At 40.7% G+C, this 22,187-nt stretch overlaps 1 protein-coding gene across 2 annotated transcripts in view; it reads right to left on the bottom strand.

The window, feature by feature from the left end:
- Positions 1-1,129: 1,129 nt before the first annotated feature.
- The window catches only part of LOC147722237 (C-C chemokine receptor type 5-like), a 103,663-nt gene continuing 82,605 nt past the window's right edge, over positions 1,130-22,187 (bottom strand). For both annotated transcript variants that reach the window (XM_086964688.1, XM_086964689.1), the window contains exon 2: positions 1,130-5,320. In XM_086964688.1, the coding sequence (XP_086820814.1) occupies positions 4,252-5,310 (1,059 nt within the window). In that variant the 5' untranslated portion in view covers positions 5,311-5,320 and the 3' untranslated portion in view covers positions 1,130-4,251. The remainder of the gene's footprint in view (positions 5,321-22,187) is intronic.

The following is a 22,187-nucleotide window of genomic DNA, read 5'->3' on the forward strand; positions in this document are numbered from 1 at the left end:
ACAACGCATTTTTTACAACGAAAAATCCATTACAACGCATTCCATTACAACGCATGCCATTACAACAAATTTTTTAAAACTACCTTTACAAGGCATTCCATTACAACGCATACTACCTTTACAACGCATACCATTACAACGCATATCATTACATTGCATGTATGGTAAGTATTGGATAGTGTAGGGGTAAAAATTACTATTCTAACTCCAGGGGGTGCAACAGTAGGGTAAGTGTTGGATAGTGTAGGGGTAAAAATTACTATTCTAACTCCACGGGGTGCAACAGTAGGGTAAGTGTTGGATAGTGTAGGTGTAAAAATTACTATTCTAACTCCGGGGGGTGCAACATTAGGGTAAGTGTTGGATAGTGTAAGGGTACTGTGCGTTGTGATGGTATGCGTTGTAATGGTATGCGTTGTAATGACTGCGTTGTAATGACATGGGTTGTAGTGGTATGCATTGTAGTGTCATGCGTTGTAATGGTTGCGTTGTAATGGCATGCGTTGTAATGGATGTTGTGTTGTAAAAGTTTTGTTGTAATGGTAGTGCATTGTAAAAGTTGCGTTGTAAAGGTTGTTTCCCTTTCAAAGCCTGTGTTCAAGCAGCGCGGAGGGAAAATGAGTCACCACATATCCTTTCATAAAAGTTGAACTGTTTCTCTCATACAATATTGCAAATTGCTATTTGGAATATACCACTGTCTTTTACTAATTCCAACAGTGGATTTTATAATTATCCTACCCGCCAAACAGCCCTTAGAGGGAGACCTGTCCCTCAACTATGAAATCTTTCAGAGTAAAAAACGCACTAAAACGTAGTTTTGCTTTTTTTTAAGTCTGGCTTGACAGCTAATCCTATTGTTGCCTTATGTTATCAATAGCATACCAGCTTTAAGAAGCAGTACTGAGAAAGAGGCTTTGCATCAGCCCAAATGTTGATTTCCTTGAGATTTTAATTGGGCTGAAGTTGTGTGCTTCCACTGAAAAAAAGTCCTTGTGTTGCGCCGTCTGCCTTGCTAGAAGTCGTATGCTCAATACAGCAGGACTCGGGTGCTCATGCTAAGGAGGAAATGAGCAAGGCTAGCTTGATCTGTTTATTATGAAAAAAATACGACAAAGGCTGTATGTCTGACTTATTTATTTTGAAAAGCACATGTTGAAGCCAATATGCCTTTAAAGATAACTTATCATTGCACAGCGGTAAATCATGTTGAAAGGTATGTTTTTACACGTAATCTCACAGATTACCATAGTAGGCATGGGTTTCCATGTTGGGTATCCCTTTTGACAAACTCTCACGGTAGAAAAATTGCACTTTTAATTCTTTGTCATGCATTTTAGGAAGGGTTTCATATTGTTTCTCAACTGTAATTTTGTACATATTTGTAGCGATTTGACTGTGAACCAGTACATTTACTGGTGGGATAATTTATGCAAAATGCAATAGACATGAGCTGTTCAGTGATAAACACTATAATCTTGATTTATTTAAAAAGTTTTACATCACTTTTTATTATGCAAAATTACGAAAAACGTAGGTTTGATTTGTTTATTGCTAAAATCATTTTTTAAACAAATAGGCCTCGGAGGGTAGATTATCATTACAATGTATTAAAGCTATTGCGCTATATAGAATCTCACAGATTACTGTAGTACGCAAGGGTTTTGATGTTGCTTTCCCCCTTTTATTTCCACCTCTAACAAACCGTGCCGGTAAAAGATTTGCAATTTGATAATCCTTGTAAACTCTCTTAGTTGTGGAATGCTGTTTTTCCAGCTGTCATTTCCTGTATTTTTATCATTTTTTGACTCTATGCCTGAGGGTTGACTTGTGTGAATTTGATAGCCTGATTTGTCTATGGTGGAACGACAATTATAAAGGCTGTGGGCTCATTGAGATGCCACAGGTCTGATCTGTTTATTGTGAAAGACTATGACAAAAGCAGTACGCCCAACCAATTTATTGTGAAAAGAGTTTGCTAAAGCTCAAAAGCTTTTAAGGGTGGGTTTTCATCACATTGAGTTAATGTTCTGTAGAGAGATATTTTGTTGCATAAAATCTCAAAGATTACCGTAGTAGGCAAGGTTTTTGTTTGTTGGATACCTCTTCTGGCAAACACTTGTGGCCTGATTCACAAAAGTAAACTTACAATTTTGTGTGAGTTTATGGTTTTTTGCTATTCACGAATGTATTTTATTAGTGATATCTTTACAACTGCAGAGTATCCCCACAGAAAAAGATAGGACAGTCCTGTTGTGAATAGCAAACAATTGTACACTTACACAAAAGTGTAAGTTTACTTTTGTGAATCAGGTCTTTGCAGCTGACCGGCTGCAATCTGCAATGTGATAATCCTTGCTATGCCCTGCATACGGGTTGTATATTGTTTTTCGAACTGTATTTTTGAACACATTTGTAATTTTATGATTGTATGCTTGATGTTTGCCAGCCTATGCGCACTACAAGAGGCTTCAGTTGGAAATGGTGACAAGCCAGTTATGTAGGCTATCTGCTTGATTGGAAAGGTTATAACAGATGCATTATGTCTGATCTGTTTATTGTGAAGAGTTATGACAATTCTATTGTGAAAAGCATATGCTAAAGCAAAAAAAATCATTAGGCCTTTAAGTGTGGTTTGTTATACTGTGTTGAAGGCTGTTGAGTGTTATTTTATTAGATGGAATCTCACAGATTATTATAGTAAACAAGGGCTTTACTAACTTTTATGCCAACCTTTGCCAACTTTAATGTTATATGTATTAGTAATGTTACCCTGGCAGCTGCCTAGGGAGAACCCTTAGGATTGATATAGTAGGATGAGATGGTTATGGTGACAAGCCAATGATGAAAGCTCTAGGCTTTATTGGTTCAGGATGAAAAGCAATGTCAGTTGCTATACGGCCAATCTGTTTATTATGAAAAATAACATCAAAGACAGAAGGCCTGACTTATTGTTTGTTACTGGAGTTGTAGGGTTGTTTCCCTTTCACAATGAATGGTTGCTTGGTGTTCAAGTGTTTTCTTTCAATCCCTGGTTCTACTTCAGCACTTTTGACTATTGCGATCCCTGGGCAAACCTAAAAGTATTTGTTATTTTCAGACTTTGAATATCTGGGACAACATAAATGTCGAGTATGGATTTGCCAAATAAATGGTGCACTACGAGTCTGGACACATCACAATCAGAGGCAGTAATCATATTTGAGCTAACACTTTGCAGAATTACAAAATACAAACCTGACACTGGTAGAGACACATATCCAGGAACTGAAAAGTTTAGAAAACTGTTAAGATGTTCTTGGTTAGAATGTTTATTTTGTGACAAGATTTCTTTCACTTACAGGTTTATTATAGATCTGTTGGGGATCCTTTCAATCTAAGTAGGACGTTTTTTCAAAACCTTCATAAGATAAGTAATATTTTGATGTAAGATAAGTCAGAAAGGAGATATTTTTGAAGAGCACTTGAGAAGCGATAGGGGCGTATTCCCTCTCAGCCACTACTATCTTCTGTGCTAATGCCTAGGTTATTCTCAGTTCATTTTCCATCCTCTTTACAATGCAGTGTTCTGAGCGTTCAGGGTTCTTGCCCTTACCTCTTTTCTCGTAATAATGGCAATATCATTTTATATATGAACAGTTCAAAACGCCATGAATCAGTATGTAAAACCAGAAAGAGTGCTCAGCCTGACTGGGCTTGTCCTTGAAAGTTTTGAGTTCTTGCGCTTTTGTATTGACATGAATTGGGCTGGTGCGATCATTGGTTAAAGTGTGTCCAGAATAATCCAGCACAGAACATATATACTTTCTAAAGATGGATGTAATTTGTCATACAATGTTCTGATATGTAGTTTAATTAAACATACAGAATTATACACATTTTAAACACCACAACAAAGTACACCGCTAGAGGCTGTAGGTCAAATAGTATGAGTATGGACCATCTGGTTTAATCTTTGACACAAGGTCTTTAGCCTGTAACTCTGTAATTGGTTGTGCTACTCGATCCACAGTCTTTAGTCATTAACTCTGTACTTCGTGGTTCTATAAAATCAAAACTTTGTTGAGTCTGCTCCATTAGACATATAGTTGAAGATTCATCTTCATGAAGCAGCATAAGAAGGCTGTGCTTAATGCTGTGTAGCAAGGAGAATGTATCTGATAGCACAACATATATGAAAATAATGGATTATCAACCCCAACTGTAGCTGAAGTCCATGAATCTATTGGCCAAGATAGTGGTGGATGAAGTCTACATGATGGCCGAGGTGTCCTGCTCGGTGGAAGGCGTGTATACAGAACTTTGCCGCTCTAGTCTTTCTCTATCAGACATTGGGCAGTAGGTACACATTGCCCATTTTGGCATCAGTTTTCTGAGATATTTTCTGAACTTTTCCCCTACAAAAGCATAGATGAAGGGATTAAGACAGCAGTGGATAAAAGCAATTGATTCTGTCCATTGCACTGCCCGATCTAGCGCCTTGCTTGTCTCACAAGTATTTAAAGCTTCGGAATCCTGAAATGTGAACAAGATGATCACTACATTGTAAGGCATCCAGAACAAGAAGAATGTAATCATTATGATGAAGATCAGCTTGACTGCTTTGTGCTTTTTCTCGTTCTTGCATTTCGATAGAGTCTTGAGTATCCTTGTGTAACAGAATATCATCATGGCCATGGGAAGTAAGAGACCCAGGATATTCATCTTAAATGTAACAAAGAGTTTCCAGGCCTTCACATTATGCAGTGGATAATGAGGGCTGCAGGTGTATTTTTCATTTTCCTTTTGAGCTTTGTAAAAGATGAATCCTGGAAGGGATGCGAGCAGAGCCACAACCCACGTGACCACGCTGGTGATTATCCCGTATGATACAGTCCGGGCTTTGAAAGCAAGCACGGCATGCACTATCGCTAGGTATCTATCTAATGTGAGAAGAATTATGAACAACAAGCCACTGTAGAACCCAACAAAGTAGATGCCGGAGAGAAGTTTGCAAAACCCATTGCCAAACACCCACTGGTCTTTAGCATAATGTGCCCAAAATGGTAAAGACATAACGAAGAGCAAGTCTGAAATCGCCAGGTTCAGTAGGTATATGTCAGTCATGCTTTTCAGCCGCTTGTATTTTATCAGAACCAGGATCACTAGAGCATTACCAAGAAAGCCAAACACAAACACAAGAGAGTAGACAGCTGGTAGAAACTGTGCTGCAAATTCTTTCACATCGCCTTTTTGACATGGCTCTGTGTCGTCATAGTTATATTCTGTAGATGCACCAGGGCTAGGTTCTGCTTCAGTTGTTGGATTCATCTTGAAAGACCTGAAAATAAAGACAGGAATATATCAGTGACATGAACAGCAACTGAGTGGGTCATACGTTCAACCAGAATTCTTATAACAGACATTACTGTGTCAACCTCACAACAATCTGTCTTATATCTCTTGAGATTGTTTAATGAAACAATTGTATCCTTTTCTGCAGTGAAACTTGATTTAACTCATGCACTGTAAGCCAGCAGTTAAAAGGCACAGCAGTCACAATCTCTCTGAAAAAACTCACAGGAGTGTAGATCTCAAAACATACATCTGGGAAGGTACATTGTGTGTTTAATTGTTGACGTTGCACTTTAATATTGTGTTGAAAATATGGGCTAGTGTATGAGCATAATTTCAATAATGTGAATGATCATGAACTATTATTTATGATCTGTGTTCCAAGCTTTGATGGAATCACTTCTGACATCAGCCTGAATAATATTTATTTGCAACTCGCAGAGGGTTATGTTGCTATGCACTTCTCTTTAAGTGTGGTAAGTAGTTCACTGTTGCATTAATACTCTAAGTGGATTTATTATTCTTTTGTGCAAGCGGCTAATTCTTCTACTGTTATTTATTTTCTTAAAAGTCTATTTAGGATTGAGGGTGCTCCAATGTGTTGTCACAGATAATGGCCACTCTTTCCTTTTCATCAAGTTACTAGTTTTCTAGAAAGTTTTGAAGTCAAACACTTTCAAGTTGCCTTGTATAGTCCATCCTCCAATGGACTTGTCGAGAGAGCTAATCGTTTTCTTAAGGAAGGGGTCCAAACAGCTTTTGCAGCTAATATTGATGTGGGGGATTTTTTGCAAAAAAAGGTTTGGGCATACCTGACTGCACCACATTCCACCACTGGTGTGACACCTTTTAAGGCAGTCAGGGGTAGAGAAGCTAGCTCACAAGCAGCGGATCTGTAGGTTACCTATCAAATTGCAAGACTATGTTTTATATTAATGTTACTGCTTTTTTTTTATCAATGGGAGGGGGGTTGTGGTAAGAAGTTCACTGTTGGTTTAATACTTAGAATGTTTTATATGGAATTCTCCTTATGTCATGTTCTGTTCTACTCTGGCTCTGGCAGTTGCTTCTGTGGTCCTTTGCCATGCAGCTGCCTCTTCCGCTGACTCCTATTTGTACTGTCTACTTGCTTTATTGGAATAAAGCTTTCCTGGATTAAAGTTGACATTTCTGCGAGTTTCCTGCCTCCAACCCCACCACATTAGGCTGACTATCTTGTGATGTAGCCACTCTTTTACGGAAATCATCATCTAAACCACTGATTGCTATTTCCTTACAAAATCATTTTGACATCCAGGCAACAAAAAAGGTACTTTAGGACCCCTTAATAAATCAAAATGAGTCCTTTTGATGATGGAATAAGGAGTGATCCAGTAGGACTGCAACATGGATCTGACTGCTCCTTCAATAACACAGCTAATCTTTACACACTTGACACAATCAGCCAAGACCCTATTCATTCTGTCTGTGAGCTCATTGATTTGTAGGTGATAAAAGGAACTCATGAGATGTTTAACTCATAAATTTGACAAAAAAGTGTTTCATGTCAGCACTCACAAATTGGACACCATTGTCTGAAACAAGATACTCGGGGAATCCCTACAATAAAAAAAAACCTTCCAAAGCGCCAACATATGTATAAGCAGTGGGATCTGTTACAGAATGCACTTCAAGCCACTTCCTATAGTAATCCATATGGGCAAATGCATTACAATGCTGTTGAGACAGAAAGTTGAACTAGCCAAACATATCTATTTTTACTTTAATCCATGGACTATCTGGAAATTCCATTGGATCTAAAGGGGCCATTTGAACATCCAAAAATACCTTGTTTCCACTCAGAGTTACTGTAGACCACACATTCCCCAACAGCTAAGTCAACGTTCTTGTCCATTGAGGGCCACCAAAATACAGCTCTGATCCGCTTCTTTGTCATGCTGGAACCTAAGTGACCTTTATGTGTGATGTGCTACAAGTGCATGTAAAGTCCTAAAAGGTGGATCCAGCTTGTCAACTCCCAAAATAACACCATTCTTGACAGACAATTTGATAAACTCCTTCACTTTAAGGGTTTCATCCTTTTCACCAGCTCTCAACCACAGCTCTTCAGAACAATCACAAGTATCAACTGCCGCTATAAAACCATCTTCCCTGTACAAAGACTCTGGCTCATTTAAGGGTAACCTGGAAAGAAAATCTGCCCTAAGGTTTTGTTTACCAGGAGTATACACAACATCAAAGCTGTCCACTTAATGGTAAGCCTAGCGATGCGTGGTGTGGTATTTTTTACATTCTCACCATTCAGAATATTAACAATGAATATACAATGTTTCACCACGTAAAAATAGTGTGAATAGTGTGATTTACTATTCCAACTCCAGTCTACGTACAATAGGGAAGGTGTTGGAATAGTAAATTACACTATCCCTTACGTTAGAGCGACATCCAGCACTTGTAATGACTTGTGTTGTAATACCCGCGTTGTAAAGATATTGCGGTGTAAATACGGCGATGTAACCGATATTTCCTATTAACAATAAGTTTGTGATCGGTCTGGAGCATAAACCATCTGCACCACACATAACAAAGACATTTCCATATAGTCCAAAAATAATGCAGGAGCAACTTTTCAATGTCCAGTGAATGCAATTCTGGCTCCCTCATGACTCTTGATACAGAACGTATTGTGACATTCCCATTCCCAATTTTGTGTAGGACCAGTGCCTAAGCCATATTTACTGGCATCATTAATTTGCTTTATTTCGGCTCACAAAAAAACCATAAAAGGAAACAATATACTATCACATATGAATAAAACAGACTAAAACATATATGTACACAAAAAAAGACAATAGATAAATAAATGTTAAAAACAAGTTACAGCCCTCGTGACATGTGAGTAATTTAAAATATCTCTAAGGCCCTTTCTTTGACAAGAAATTTCTTAGACCTTAGATACCATATGGCTATTAAAAATGTACCAATTGAAAAGACAATCGGACCACTCGTATTTGTTCTGAATACTCTTAGTGCTGGTACATACTTTTTAAACCCATCAGTTTGCAGAGAGGCCTGATCCAGCGTGTGCATTGCTTTTTATATGCCCTGCAGAAGAATAAGATGTGTTCAATGGACTTTGGAACCTCACAGGACACATGTTTGATATGCCGGACCCTTTCTTCCAAAGACAGGTGAAGGAAGCTATCTGTAGTGTGCCAATTCAAAACTTGATCAAAAGTGCTTGTGTAAAGGGGTTGGTAACCATATCTAAGTACACGTCAAACTCAAAGCTACATTTAAATAGAGATCATAGAGAGCACATAGTCTCAATAGGCCACTTTGAACTTCTTAATGGCGTTGCTTGGTAAATCTTGGGTGTATAACCAAAAAACCCTAGTTCAAGCCTATGTAACCCTGTCTTTCTGTAAGCACAGCAAACACAAGGGGATGGTGGACAGAGTGCTGAAACTTTTCAGACACTAACTGCAAACCACAGATCTTGGTTGAATCCTTCATCCTTCTTTAGCTCACTTCGTCAACCCAGTTCAGACCCAGCCATATGCGAATCAGTCTTGACCCTGTTCCTCATAGGAACTGTCCAAACTGAACTGCCAAGCCAGGTCTTCCCTGGACCGGAAATAAGCCTTCTGGGACCAGTTTCGGGGTAACACCCCTCTTCAGCCAGGCTAGCTTAAATCTAGTGCAAAGTGAGCAAGGGACTCACGTCTGGGCATACTCTGCTAACTTAGGGCAAACAAAGCAAAAAAGAGGAGATGATGGATGGAGTGCTGACATTTTCAGACACTCATCCTTAGTCACAGATCGTTCTTTAGCTCACTTCGCCACCCCAATTCAGACCTAGTCATATGCAAATCAGTCTTGACCGTGTTCTCATGGAAACAAGTATCCTGGAACCAGTTTCGGGGTCACACCCCTCATTGGCTAGGCTAGCTTGAATCCTGTGGCAATGTGAGCAAGGGACCCACATCTGGGCATGTCCTGCCAACTTAGGGCAAATAAAGCAAACATAAGGAGATGATGGACAGAGTGCTGAAACCTTACAGATACTCACCGCAAGCCACAGATCTTGGATGAATCCATCATCCTACTTTAGCTCACTTCACCACCCCAATTCAGACCCAGCCAAATGCAAATTGGTCTTGTCCCTATTCCTCATGGGAACAGTCCAGTCCGAACTGCCAAGCACACCAAGGGATCCTATCGGCACACAAACCCTGCAGTAAGCCTTGGAGTCATTCCATACAGGGCTCTTGTTCTTCTGTGACCCACACCCTTAACCAATACTGGAGTGGTCTCAATCCTGCAATATCAGAAAAGGGTCTTAGTTTTAGATCCTCCTGAATAGGGAGGGGGGGGTGCTCAGGTGATTTTTAAGCAGCAATTTGAGAAAACCATTCTCTGCAATTTCCAGCATCTCCAAGTTACAGTGGCCCCAGATGTCTGCTCTATAGTGGGCCGCCCCACAAGCTTGTTTTCTATAGATTTCCAATGGAGGAGAAATGGGAAAAGAAGGATATTTTAAACAGCTGTGATGCTGTGATGCAAGACGTGAGGCACACGCGGAAGGGGAAGAAGCCATCGGAGCCGGAGCAGGTTGGAAGCAGGTTGGAAACAGCCGTAAGCCGCGGGTCCGACCCAGCTAAGCCCTCAAATTTGCTCCAGGTCGAGTGTTGAGCAATTTAGCCCCATTCAGGCTCCACAATACCATTCCATAATAGCCATCTGTGCTAACTTCTAGCAGCGGTACTGGGCCACTGAGTACGGCTGCAGAGAGCGTTGGTGCCGCTGGAGTCGAGGCAGGGGGTGTTGTGTTCAATTTTAGATTCAGAATGAAATTCCCGATTCATGCCCTTATATAGGTACAATTCGCATTGCCTTTATATAGGCATAGAAAACAAGTCCTTATTTAGGCATAGCCCATGCTACCCAAATACAGGCATGAACACTTCCATCCGTTCATCTACGTCACAGCGATTTCTTGGAAAACTAGACACTTAAGCCGTTAGGGACTTCCCCTTGCATGGATATTGATTTCTCCAAGAACTAATTTATTATGCATGAACATCTATTCCTTAGGGGTTCATTCATGACGTTCATATTCTGACTTTACGTCAATACTGGCATTCCTAAACACTTTCAAGGTATAAATATACCTTCACTTGCTATGGCAAAGCATGGTGTGGTTCGGTGCAGTTCGACGCAGCTCGCTACAGCAAGTGCCGAAGGAAGCTAACTCTCCAGCTGACACACTGATTAGAAGCTATCATCCGCCTGCCGAGAAATCCAGCTCCAGTGTTCCTGACTTCCCTTGCGGGGTGTTGGGAAATCGAGTCCCTTGAAAGAGATACCAACCTCTCTCATTCTAAGGTAAGGAGCTGATTAGAATCTAGAGAAACCTTTGGCAATTCTTGGCAAAACTGAACCTATGCTAAAGAACAACACTTACTTCTTCCCTCGTACTAGACCTAGGTTAGGTACACTGGGGTAGGCATATTTTAGAAGCACCAGTTGAGTATTTTAGCCTGTGTTATTTATGTATGTATTTATATATATTTCCTAGCACCAGACAATGCTATTACAGTATTATTTTATATTACTGTTTGCGCTGTACGCATTATAATTTGCATTCTGTCTAACGATTGTAGCAGTTCACCTCTCTTGCATGAGAAAGAAGACTGTTCAATTAACCTCTTTTTTATTGAAACACCCGTCTCTCTATTTCTATGCAACTCTGTAGAAACAAAGCATGCACGATTGACTGAGTGAAATAGTTATCAATTGTTTCCACGACTCTGAAGATACGTTTCGATTCTAGGGGAAACAAAGTTGTCATGTTTATGCGGTTGTTAGAAACTAATCCCTTCTTGTTTATTCGAGAAAGTTTCTAGTGACCTCTGAGCTAGCTAGCACTCACAATTAGGTTTAGTGAACTCGATAGAGACATACTGACCTCAGTCCTATCTCAAATCTATAGTATATATTATTCCAATGCGCCGAGCCTATTGGGAATATAGCCGTACGGTTTGGTAAGGCACTAATTTAACGCTAGAAACTGGAGTAACTCAGTCGTGCTTTACTCAGAGACCCCTTTTCCGTAAAACTCCAATAGATTTCTGGAGTGGGTAAGGGATAATATCCACCAAAGCTGAGTAGGACAAAAAGTCCTATGTATTAGCTTTTTGGTTTGTTCAACGTTTAAGGATACAGTGTTCCAAAATATTGTGCACCTTATCTTTGTTCCCTTGAAACTTGCTCTGCAATTTTTCATTAAACAAAATGTCCCTAAACGGGGATAACAACACTGAAACCGGTGGAGCTGCGACTGATCCAGCCGATGCAGCTTTTAACTTTACAGGTTTCCAAGAAACCGATGCGAATGCTGTAGTCATTCCTCAAAATTTGAGGAAAGCCATCACTATAAAACTTATAAAACATGGCCTATCATCAAGAGGTGGTAGGGCAGTTTTTGTGATAGAGGCACATGAATATCACCAGCTAGATGTATTCTATTCATGGATAGTCTTCCCTGAAGCAAATTCAGTAACACATGTATTTCACTTCTACAAAGAAGATGATCCACCAGAGGAATATATTCCATTCGAGGATATTGAAATTCCACTCACATACCAGGAGCATGAGCTCTGGTTTAAAGGCGCCCTAAAACATTTAAATCACATTACCAGGCTCGGTCCACTAGGTAGACCAGGAGCAACATGGCCGGTTTTAGCTGGCTGTACATCACATCCTGAAATTAATGACAAGACAGATGTGGCATTACTAGCTCAGCGCAAAGAGTTAATCAAAATTTACAGACAATTGGTCCAATATGTCATGCGGACTCTTACAGTCCAACCTGCAATAGTTAATCCACAATATACCTCTCACCAGGGGAATACACTAAAAATTACACCACAGACTTCACACTCAGTCATTGGTAAATTACCTTCAAAACGTGAACAAATTCCATTCTGGATAGCTAAAAGAATTACTCAAATTGAAGCAGTATTTCCGAATACTAGACCTCATGAGAAACACAGGATTTTAACAATCTATTTGCCAATGGGGATCACACCACATCTGGAAGACTGCACCACTTGGGTAACAGTCTTCGCTGCAAACTACACTAAAACACATGGTGTTCAGTCTATGGCGGTAATACCTGATGTCCTGAAACAGATTCAAAACAAATACGGGGCAGAGCCTGCTCTAAATTTAGTTATGAAATTACTGAAAGATTTCAAACAGGTCTCAACAATAATATTAGCTAATCTGGCGATCAGCCAGAAGTTAAGAGAATTTGATGTAACTGAGCAACCACAAGAACTAGCCAGAATAATTGAGAAATCCTATGAGGAATTAGGCAGAGACAGCTTGGGTGGGAAACTGTCTGAAAGTCCTGAAAAGGTCTTTACTAAAAACACTCCTACTCCTTCTAAAAAGAAGTGGAAAAATAACAAACAAACTTTTAAAGAGAAGTGTTCTCATTCCAGAGGTAGGTCTCCTCGAAAGGAGCCCTCTGAAAGGAGGTAAAACCTCAGGAATGGGGATAATTTGAGAAAACTTGATAGATATCAAGATACTGATACACGTTCCTCTCGTAACTTTCAGACTTCGTCACAGAAATCCGAAAGAAGAGGACAGTCAGAAAACAAGGAAGAACACGTGAAGTCCAAAGACGATCAACACGTTCAGAAAAACAAGAAACCTCAATTCTCCAAAAAAGAAGGTAGCAGGTCTAAAAATCAGACATGCCAAGGATCTTGAGGACACAACTCAAGAACGGAGAATGGGCTCAGACAATGTTGGACAGCGCCGCAGAAGTCACAATAGCTCGCCAGAACCTGAAGGATCATCTGGAGACAGTGGACTTGAATGAATACATCTAAGTTGAAACTGCAGACACCAGGGTTAGTTCTCCACATAAGTTATATGAATAACACTCGGGATGGAGGGAGACATACCAAGAAAAGTGAGAGCACTCTTTTGAGAGCGACTCTCTAAGGGTTATGACATTCTTCTAGCTGAACAAGACTGGCCACCAGAATTTGTAAGGGAGTGCCCACATGGCGAGGACATCCTTATGCCAGCCTTCTCCAACCACATTCCAATACATTTAAAATATATTTATGCCAGGACATGGGCAGTCACCGAAGCTCCTGCATTATACAAAAATCATTTAGGATTGGATGAGGACTCACCTCACCATAAAATCCAATAAAAAAATCATCCAACTGCACAAAGGCAGTACCCAGTTAAGCAAGAAGCTAAAAAAACAGGTCAGGGAGATCTTAGATCAACTTTAATACCAGGGGGTGATTGAAACATGCACCTCATTAATGAACAATCCTTTGTTTCCTGTCTCCAAACCAGACAATACATGTTGTCTAGTTTTGGATTACAGTCATCTAAACTCTTGTTGCAAAACATTTGAAGTGCAAAATGCACACAGTACAGCATTAATGAATAACATTGTGCGTAAAAAATATAAAACAACTTTAGATATTTCAAATGGTTTCTTCTGTCAAACATTGCCCCTGATAGTAGGTATATGACAGCTTTCTCAATCATGGGGACACAGAGTCACTTCTGTCGTCTCCCTCAAGGATTCCAGGATAGTCCTGGGTTATTCCCAACAAGGGTAACAGAGTTACTACAAATTTATGATGACGAAGCATTGTCATATGTTGATGACACCTATCTGACAGACGATTACTTGGATAGGCACTTGAACAGGGTGAACACCATTGTATTGGGCTTCGCCTCTAAAGTGTACAAATTCAATTTTAAGAAATCAAGAATTGCCCATCTCAACGTCCTTGTTCTAGGATATGAGTTATCAAGTGAAGGCAGAAGCCTGGCAGCCAACTTTTAGAGAAATGTGCACTGCTCCAACCTCCAAAAACGCTAAAAAACTTACAGTCAATTCTGAGTTTCGGAAGAACTTACATTCTAAACTACACAGAAAGGGTTAAACCTCTCTACGAATTAATCAAACCTGATTTTAAAACAGTAAATTGGACACAAGGATTAAACCCAATGCGGCATGATGGCCATCATGTAATCAAAACAACGTCCTTTTTACCCTTGGTTGGGCCTGTGAGAAACCCAATGTGCAAACATGTCGCTTAGCAATGCATGCATAGGTTTAGCAGGAAATAGGGCACAACAAATAATCTTCCCAATTACACAAGATGTTTGTCCACAGTTTTTACCTTGTGTTTTTTGCAGTTGTACACGCACAGTGAATGCACAATGTGCTCCTGTTGACACATCGGGTGGTCTCAAGGCCCAGCAGACCCAGATTAATGCAACACTGTTTTTTTGCAATACTGGGTCACAGAGAGGAGACATTGGCTTATTGGATAAAGAAAATCTGGAAGGCGAGCAGGCCTAACTCATGTAGACACAGAGGCTGACCATCTTCATGGGATGAGCGTGGGTTCTTTTTCTTTTATAAATCTTTTTATTCAACAGTCATCGACATATAGAAAGTCATACAACACAATCAAAATCATTGCAGGCAAGACGGACTAATACAATCATCATTTACAGTATACATCATTGGGAATAAATCATGGGGAGAGTACGTCATCCAACTCACAATTTATAGGGGGAGGGCATATATCTCCACGATATGAGTTCCACACACTCCAAATTCGTGACTATTTTTTGGGCAGCCACGGGCCACATGAACTGTCTGTTTCCGGAACATGCACCAGTCTAGGTTTGTTTCCCATGTTCTTACTGTGGGTGGGTCACTGCTCCCCAGGCCTGAGCAATATTTCTTTTTGCCATCATCAAGCCCAAAGGGGCCCATTGTATCTGGTGTGTATTCAAATCAGTAGGCTCCCAAATGTGCAGGAGACATCAACGTGCCTCCGGATGAATAACCATTTCAAACATGGCACTCATAACCCTGTGTACTTCTCTCCAATATGTCTGGATATGTTTGCAGTCCCATATGATGTGCATAAAGGTGCCCAGCTGTCCACATCATCTCCAACAATCCCCTTTGCTCGATCTACCCATGTGCACTAAACGGGTTCCTGTAATATATGTCCTGGGCAGGATTTTGAGGTGCACTAGCCTGAGCCGTGCCGGGATAGCTACCACTCTTAGGGAATACACTGCGTCTTGCCATTTCTCATCGTCCATTTCTATACCCTCTGCCACCCATTCATTTCGGAGACCTAAAAGAGGATCCTCTATATTGTATATTCATTTTTTATTTATAAGAGAGATTTTTTCTCAGGGAGGTGGCCGTCTAGTAGTCTATCCTCTAGTGGGGAGGACTCTGAAGGGGAGGAACCCTTTGGAAGGAGTGAGTGTAATGCGTGGTAAACTTGGGTGTAGCCAAAATATTCAGTGGCAGCTAGCTCGTGTTGACTTTGGAGAGCCACGAATGTTTTAACATCCCTCTTTTCCCACAGGCCCGCAATCCGAGAAATTCCAATCAAGTCCCAATGACCAAATTCCTTTGACTTCCACAAGCTACCCAGTCTTTCAGAGTCCCACAGGGGGTTTGCTAGCGTTAGTTTATTCCACCATCCGAGGGATTTGTTATCTGCCTGCCACACCTTTACAGAATGGCCAGTGGGGCCGGTAAGACGAAATCTGATCGGTCTCGAATGAAGTGCCATATTATAATTACCTCCCGGGAGGAGCCACCTATCCATACGAAATCCACAGTCATCCGGGTTACCGTATGTGCCATGATTAATAGTCGCCAAGTGTGTGGCCCAGTAATATTTCTTTATATCACGCAGACTGATGCCTCCGTCATATCAGTTTAAGGTGAGTTTAACAAGGGCAATACATGGCACTCCATTCCACAATAAGTCCCTCTGGAGACTTTCAATGTCTTTAAAGTACATGTAAGTACCAACGAAATTATTTTATTTCTCTTGGTTGGCATAGCAAAGTCACCTCAGGACCAGTCAGCAGCTGTCAGCATCTCCAATTGAGTCCAGCAGAACGTTTGTAACCATTCTATACAAAGCAACAGAATCCTAATGAGGGTGAGTTATATTCTACCAACAGCAGCTCATAACAATATGACTGGTCTTCACAAGCTTGTCTCCCAGTACAGGTGATGTGAATGCCACAGAAGTCTGCCGATCAAGGAATATTTTCTGGGTACTGCAAGAGACTTCTTGGCCTAGGTCGCAGATCATTTTTAAAAATGCCTTCAATATACTGTCTTCAATATACTGTCTTGAAATAAAAGAAAAAATGACTGTAAATGTTCTCCCCTGAAGTGCCACAGTAGTTGACTTTAGGAATTCTAGTTAAACACAAAATGGTTGATGAACCTCTAAGGGGAATGTATGCAATCTCTTTTCTCTTTCTCTCCAAATATTTCACAATAAATATTGATGTAATCCATGCCTAGACATAGTGATTGTGACATACACCTTTTTTAACTCAAATCTGATTTACAAATCAGGACAACTGATGGAATCCTTGATCAGAAAGATTTGTTTTCTTGCACACAAGGTTTTCTATTTTCCATAGCAACATAATGCTAATGATTCTCTGTATGTAGAAGCATCTCTAAACTATGCCCCTTATATACTTACGATTTCTGGTCTTCTATGCCTCCTAAGATAAAATGTAAGTCTGTGAATTTTCTAGCACAGAGCTTGTTTTTTTTCCTGTCTAAAGGACACAGTCCAGTTTGTAGGTGGGACAAACATTATAAATCTTTAGGGAGGATGCTCAGGGTCCGTTGGTATGTTCTAGGTCTCACATAGTGGCGTGGCTTGGTTTTTAGGGGGGGGCGGCAATGGTGAGCAAGTTGTGTCTGTCTGCTATCACCATCCCCCCACCCCCGAGAACAAGTTGTCCGTCATCCGCCCCCCCCCCCCCACCAGAACAAGTTGTCCATCGGCCGCACCGCCCTCCCACTCTTACCTGCACCAGGCGGCAAACTTAGGGTCCGCCCGCGTGGCAGTAGGTCTTGCTATGCCACCAGTCTCACACTAATTGAGCCGCTTGGATGGTCCCTGAAGTGCCAATCCAGACAAGTGATTCTTTGTGAATCAGCCAATTGTAGTCATCGTTTTTCTGGTTTTTTTTTTGGTATTCCTGTAAAAGTGAAACAAGGTGCCCACAAACGTTGTGTAGAATTTATATATCCTGGTTTGCCTTTGACTGCCTTGATTATTCTCTCCTTTAGGGAGAATTATATGACCTAGACACCACAGTATTGCATTTAATTGGATCTCTTCATAGCAAAACCTTGTTTAGAGTGAAAGATGTTAATTAAGGTACAATGTTTGCACACATTCAATTGAAAATGACCTAAATAGGTCTGCACCTTCCCGTCCACACTATCTTACTTTGATGGTTGTTGACATGGTCCACCATCAGCAGCAAGTAGAATACTCTCCCAAGATTGGATAAAACCCAAAAGTCAATAGTTACATATTCAGAAAGCTTGTTCTTACTGATTCAAATATCTGTTGTGTTGCAGCTATTTGATCCATTGATCAAGTTTAGTCATATGTTTTTACTCTAATTCACCAACAATCAAAAATTAAATATTTGGTAGGGAGAGAAATATGTGTTTGTGGTTTACGAAAGGTGTTAAATTAGATCTCGTCTGTCTCAAAGTGGGGAGACAACCCCAAACCCATTTAACAAAGAACTTTACTGGCAAGGGCAGGCATAACACATTTTAACAATCAATTTGTCAGATCATCTCATACACAAATAAAGGTTAACATTATGCTAACCAATATTGGACCTGTTGGTTATTATAATGCTTATTTAGATGTAGTAGAGCTACACTTGTTATAAAAAAAATATTGGTTAATGACTGCCTAAATCTCATTAGCTTCTGCCTTTACATGGTCACTTTGAGCCCTTAGCAGGCCTTTTACTCAACTACATACTATGAAAGTTAGTATAAAAACAGCCAAAAATAAAAGATGGTTTCAAAGTGCTACAGGCGAATCTGTTCTATTTTGTGAGAGCCCATTGTGAATCTTAAACACTGTTTGCAGTGATTACATTAAAGTTTCCATCTTTAATGAACTATAGAGGGATAGGGGGTAAATCTATTCAGAATTAAATCTTTGGAGGCTAGCAGTAGATTCACATAACGTGTTTTTTGAGTATCAGAAGAATGCCCATTGACCGCCACACAAAAAGACCGAATGATATTTCGTCAAAGTGTTTTAGCACCTAGCATGACTTGTAGCCGTCACAATGGTCTTGGGTCTTACTGTTTAATTGTATAGAGTCTGCTCTAAGTATGAGGAATGTTTTAGTATTTTGTGAGATTTGATAGCAACATCACTATTTTATTGGAAACTGGATAATTATGCATTTAGTTTAGTCGTTGCAATATTTTGTATGATGTTGTAGAGTAAGTAAGTAATACACGAAAAGTGTATCTAGTTTAATATTTGATTTGAAGGTCGACATGCATCAAATCATCCCTTTAAAAATCTTGGCAACGGAAATAATGACATTTGCTGCTTTTTAGGTGCCATTGTGTCTCTCACAGCCAGAGTAGGGTATTTTGAACAATACTCACGTTTGTGATTGTTGAGCTGACATAGCCATGCCAGCATACTGCATCTGAATGAATGCCATCAAGCAAGCAACAAGTAAAGTGAGTTAATTTGGTAGAGCTGCTGTCTTATGGTTCTTCTGGATAAAAAGTAATTTCCCTTCATAATCCATCAGCAAACCTTGCAGCCTACTTTCTTTGGCTGCTTTTTATTCCATGTCACCCAAATAATTAAACAGTACTGTAAAAAAATGGTTAGTTGACACCTAGCCAGTCTGTAGTTCCAAAAGAAGTCGGACAGCAAAGGCAAAGTCTATATTACAAGTAGAGGATGGCACTGGGCTGAGTTCAGAAGGTAGTAAACTAGTGATCAACATATCTGAAGTGTCTCCAAGGATGAGGGTCTTGATTTGATCTGAGTTTGGTTTCAACGTGTTTGCTCACATGAATATGCTAATGGACAGCATGCATTCTCTAAAATGTTCAGCCACCGCACGATATCCCAATAAAGTCTGAGGATAATCTGTGTATCGAAGTATACACAAAGGGTGTGGGCTGATTTAATGTCCCTGGAGATGGGAGCACTGGATGATGATGGAAATAGAAAGAGGGAGACTATTTTCAAAGAACATGAGATGAAATTGAAAGCTAGATTCCAGATGCCCATTCCATGGACGCTACTATGGAGAATGTAATTGTTGATGATTTGTAGACCACGGAAAGGTCCACAATATTGAGAACTGAAATGTAACTGGCATACAAGTCACTGTTGAACACACCCAGCACAGCAACCAGGAAGGATTCAGTACTATGGGCAAGAAAATGTCCTATACGTCTTTGAGAAGAGGAGAGTTTTTATACAATTTAAAATTTGGATAGTAACTCCTTATCCCTTCATTTTTTTGCTATAGAAATGATAGGTGGATCCAAAAATAGTCAAAAGGGCCCATTTACAGGCTACTGGCACTAATACTGTTGTAAATGGTCTGGGTGACTTAGGAGGTGGCTTTTGGGTAGAGCAATAAGTTGTGCCTTTAATTCATGTTTAACTACAAAAATGGGCAACAAGGAGTTAATAAAAATCAATGGCTTTCTTCTCTGCTGCAACGCTCAGGTCTAAGAATGAAAAAGAGAAGAATCATTTGAAAGTGATGTCTGGCCACCCATAATGCGTTTAAAAGTAATGGAAAGTGACCACCTCTCTTGCATGTAGAAAAGACTCCCAGATTTTTCCAATGGAAGAATCCAAAGAAGTCCTTACATACCTTGGATAAAGCAAGGATTCACCCCAGCTATCTCTATAGCTAAATCTGAAATTACTCCACTGTGTACATGACTTAAAACAATGCACTTGCTAGCTTCAACTTACAACTTCAGATTGTTAGATTTGGGGGTCTCTAGTTGGCACCGGTAGGTACTTGTGACAAATAGGGACCCGTGCCTCTAGTCAGGGTAAGGGGGTACACTCCTAAAATAACCCCAGCTCACCTCCTTGGTAGCTTGGCACGGGAAGACAGGCTTATCTCAGAGGCAGTGTGTAAAGCATTTGTGACCACATACACTAATCAAGTGACAACACTACAGATGGACACCACACAGGTTTTATATCAAAAGTAAGTATGCTTTATATAGACTTATCACAAGACCACAAACTAGTCCTAATCTACAATACTGTACATAAAAATGGTAGTTTAGCTTAGTTCTGTTCAGTTCTTAAAATGCAGCACTTTGAGTCAATGTACCTTACGGTGCGTTACGCTTCCACAACAAAAGTGTTGCAGCGATGGAAATACGGCAAAGTTCTGGTGCAAAGAAATAAAGTCGTGAAGATCTTCCAGAAGTGGCATGCTTCTCTGATGATGCCAGAAGTCTCGATTCAATGCGTAAGCTGCAGCGGCGACACTCTTGTTCCGCGATGCGACGACAAAAGCTTTGACTGCAACACTCTTCTCCGAAGTTCTGAGACGCTTCCGCACAATGCGACAACTACAGGAAGTGGAGCCAGCATTGTGGAGGGAAGGCACAGCCCTTGAGCACTCTGTTGACATGACTCTTTCTCTCCTTTCACAGTGCAGGGCAGGGACATCAGATGCACCACAGGAGGTGGAGCCAGCATTGTGGAGGGAAGGCACACCCTTATTCAGGTCCCAGGTGCAACTCCTCCCTCCCATCTTGATGCATATCTCTCTATTCACCACTGGGCTGACTCATCCTGTCTCCTGGAATCCCCCAGTCCTGTCACTCAAACTCCAGATAAGGAATACACAACCTAGCAGAGGCAGGCTTGGATAGTTAGACAAGAAAATACCTACTTTCTAAAAGGGGTATTTTCAAACGCAGAATGTTAAAACCAAATTCACTAAAAGATGTATTTTATCTAAGTTCAGGCATACTAAACTCGGATTTCTACCATGTTCCCTGTGTCTGTTAGGATTATAGGAGGTAATAATCTAACTGCCCATTCTGGCCTATGGGGAATAGGTAGCCTTGCAATAGTGAAAAACTTAAATGGATGTAATTCACTATTAGGACATGCCACACACACCACGGCATGTCCTAACTTATACTTACAATGCACCCACCATAGGGGTGTCTGATATGAAGAAAAGGCAAGGTTTAGGGACTGGCAAGTGGGTGCACTTGCCCAGTTAACATGGCAGTACCCGACTGCAAAAAGGCTCTGCAATGGCAGACTTGAGACACACTTTACAAGCTGCTTCTGTGGGTGGCACAACCAGTGATGCAAGCCCACCAGAGGCATTTGGATTTACAAGCCCTGGGCACACTCAGTACACTGTACTAGGGTCTGATAAGTAAACCAAATAAGCCAATCATGGAATCACTAATCCATACATCAATTTACAATAGAAAGACCATATGCACTTTAGCACTGATCAGCAGTGGTAAAGTGTCCAGAGTCATAAAACCAACAAAAACAGGTCAGATAAAATACAGGAGGAAGGCAAAAAGTTCAGGGATGACCCTGCAAAAAGGGCCAAGTCCAACACAGCCCACTTCCAGCCAAAAGGCAGGGTAGACCAATAACTACCTTGATGGGCTTCCTGCTTTGGGCAATAGAACCTGGACCTGGCCCGCAACAGCAGGGGCATATTCCAGTTTTACGCCAATCTGGACCCATTTCAATTCCTCTATCCATACTCTCAGGGCCCACCATGCTAATCCATAGGGAACCCTTCTCCTCACCTGTGGACACCACCTGTGCAGCATCTAACCTTAACTTGCTCACAGGTGTGTCCCAACAGACAGACAGCAAGCCACACTGGCCACTGACAGTAGTCAGGGATGACACCCA

Source organism: Lissotriton vulgaris, chromosome 4_1 (assembly GCF_964263255.1).
Source record: "Lissotriton vulgaris chromosome 4_1, aLisVul1.2, whole genome shotgun sequence".
In the NCBI taxonomy this organism is placed as follows: Eukaryota; Metazoa; Chordata; class Amphibia; order Caudata; family Salamandridae; genus Lissotriton; species Lissotriton vulgaris.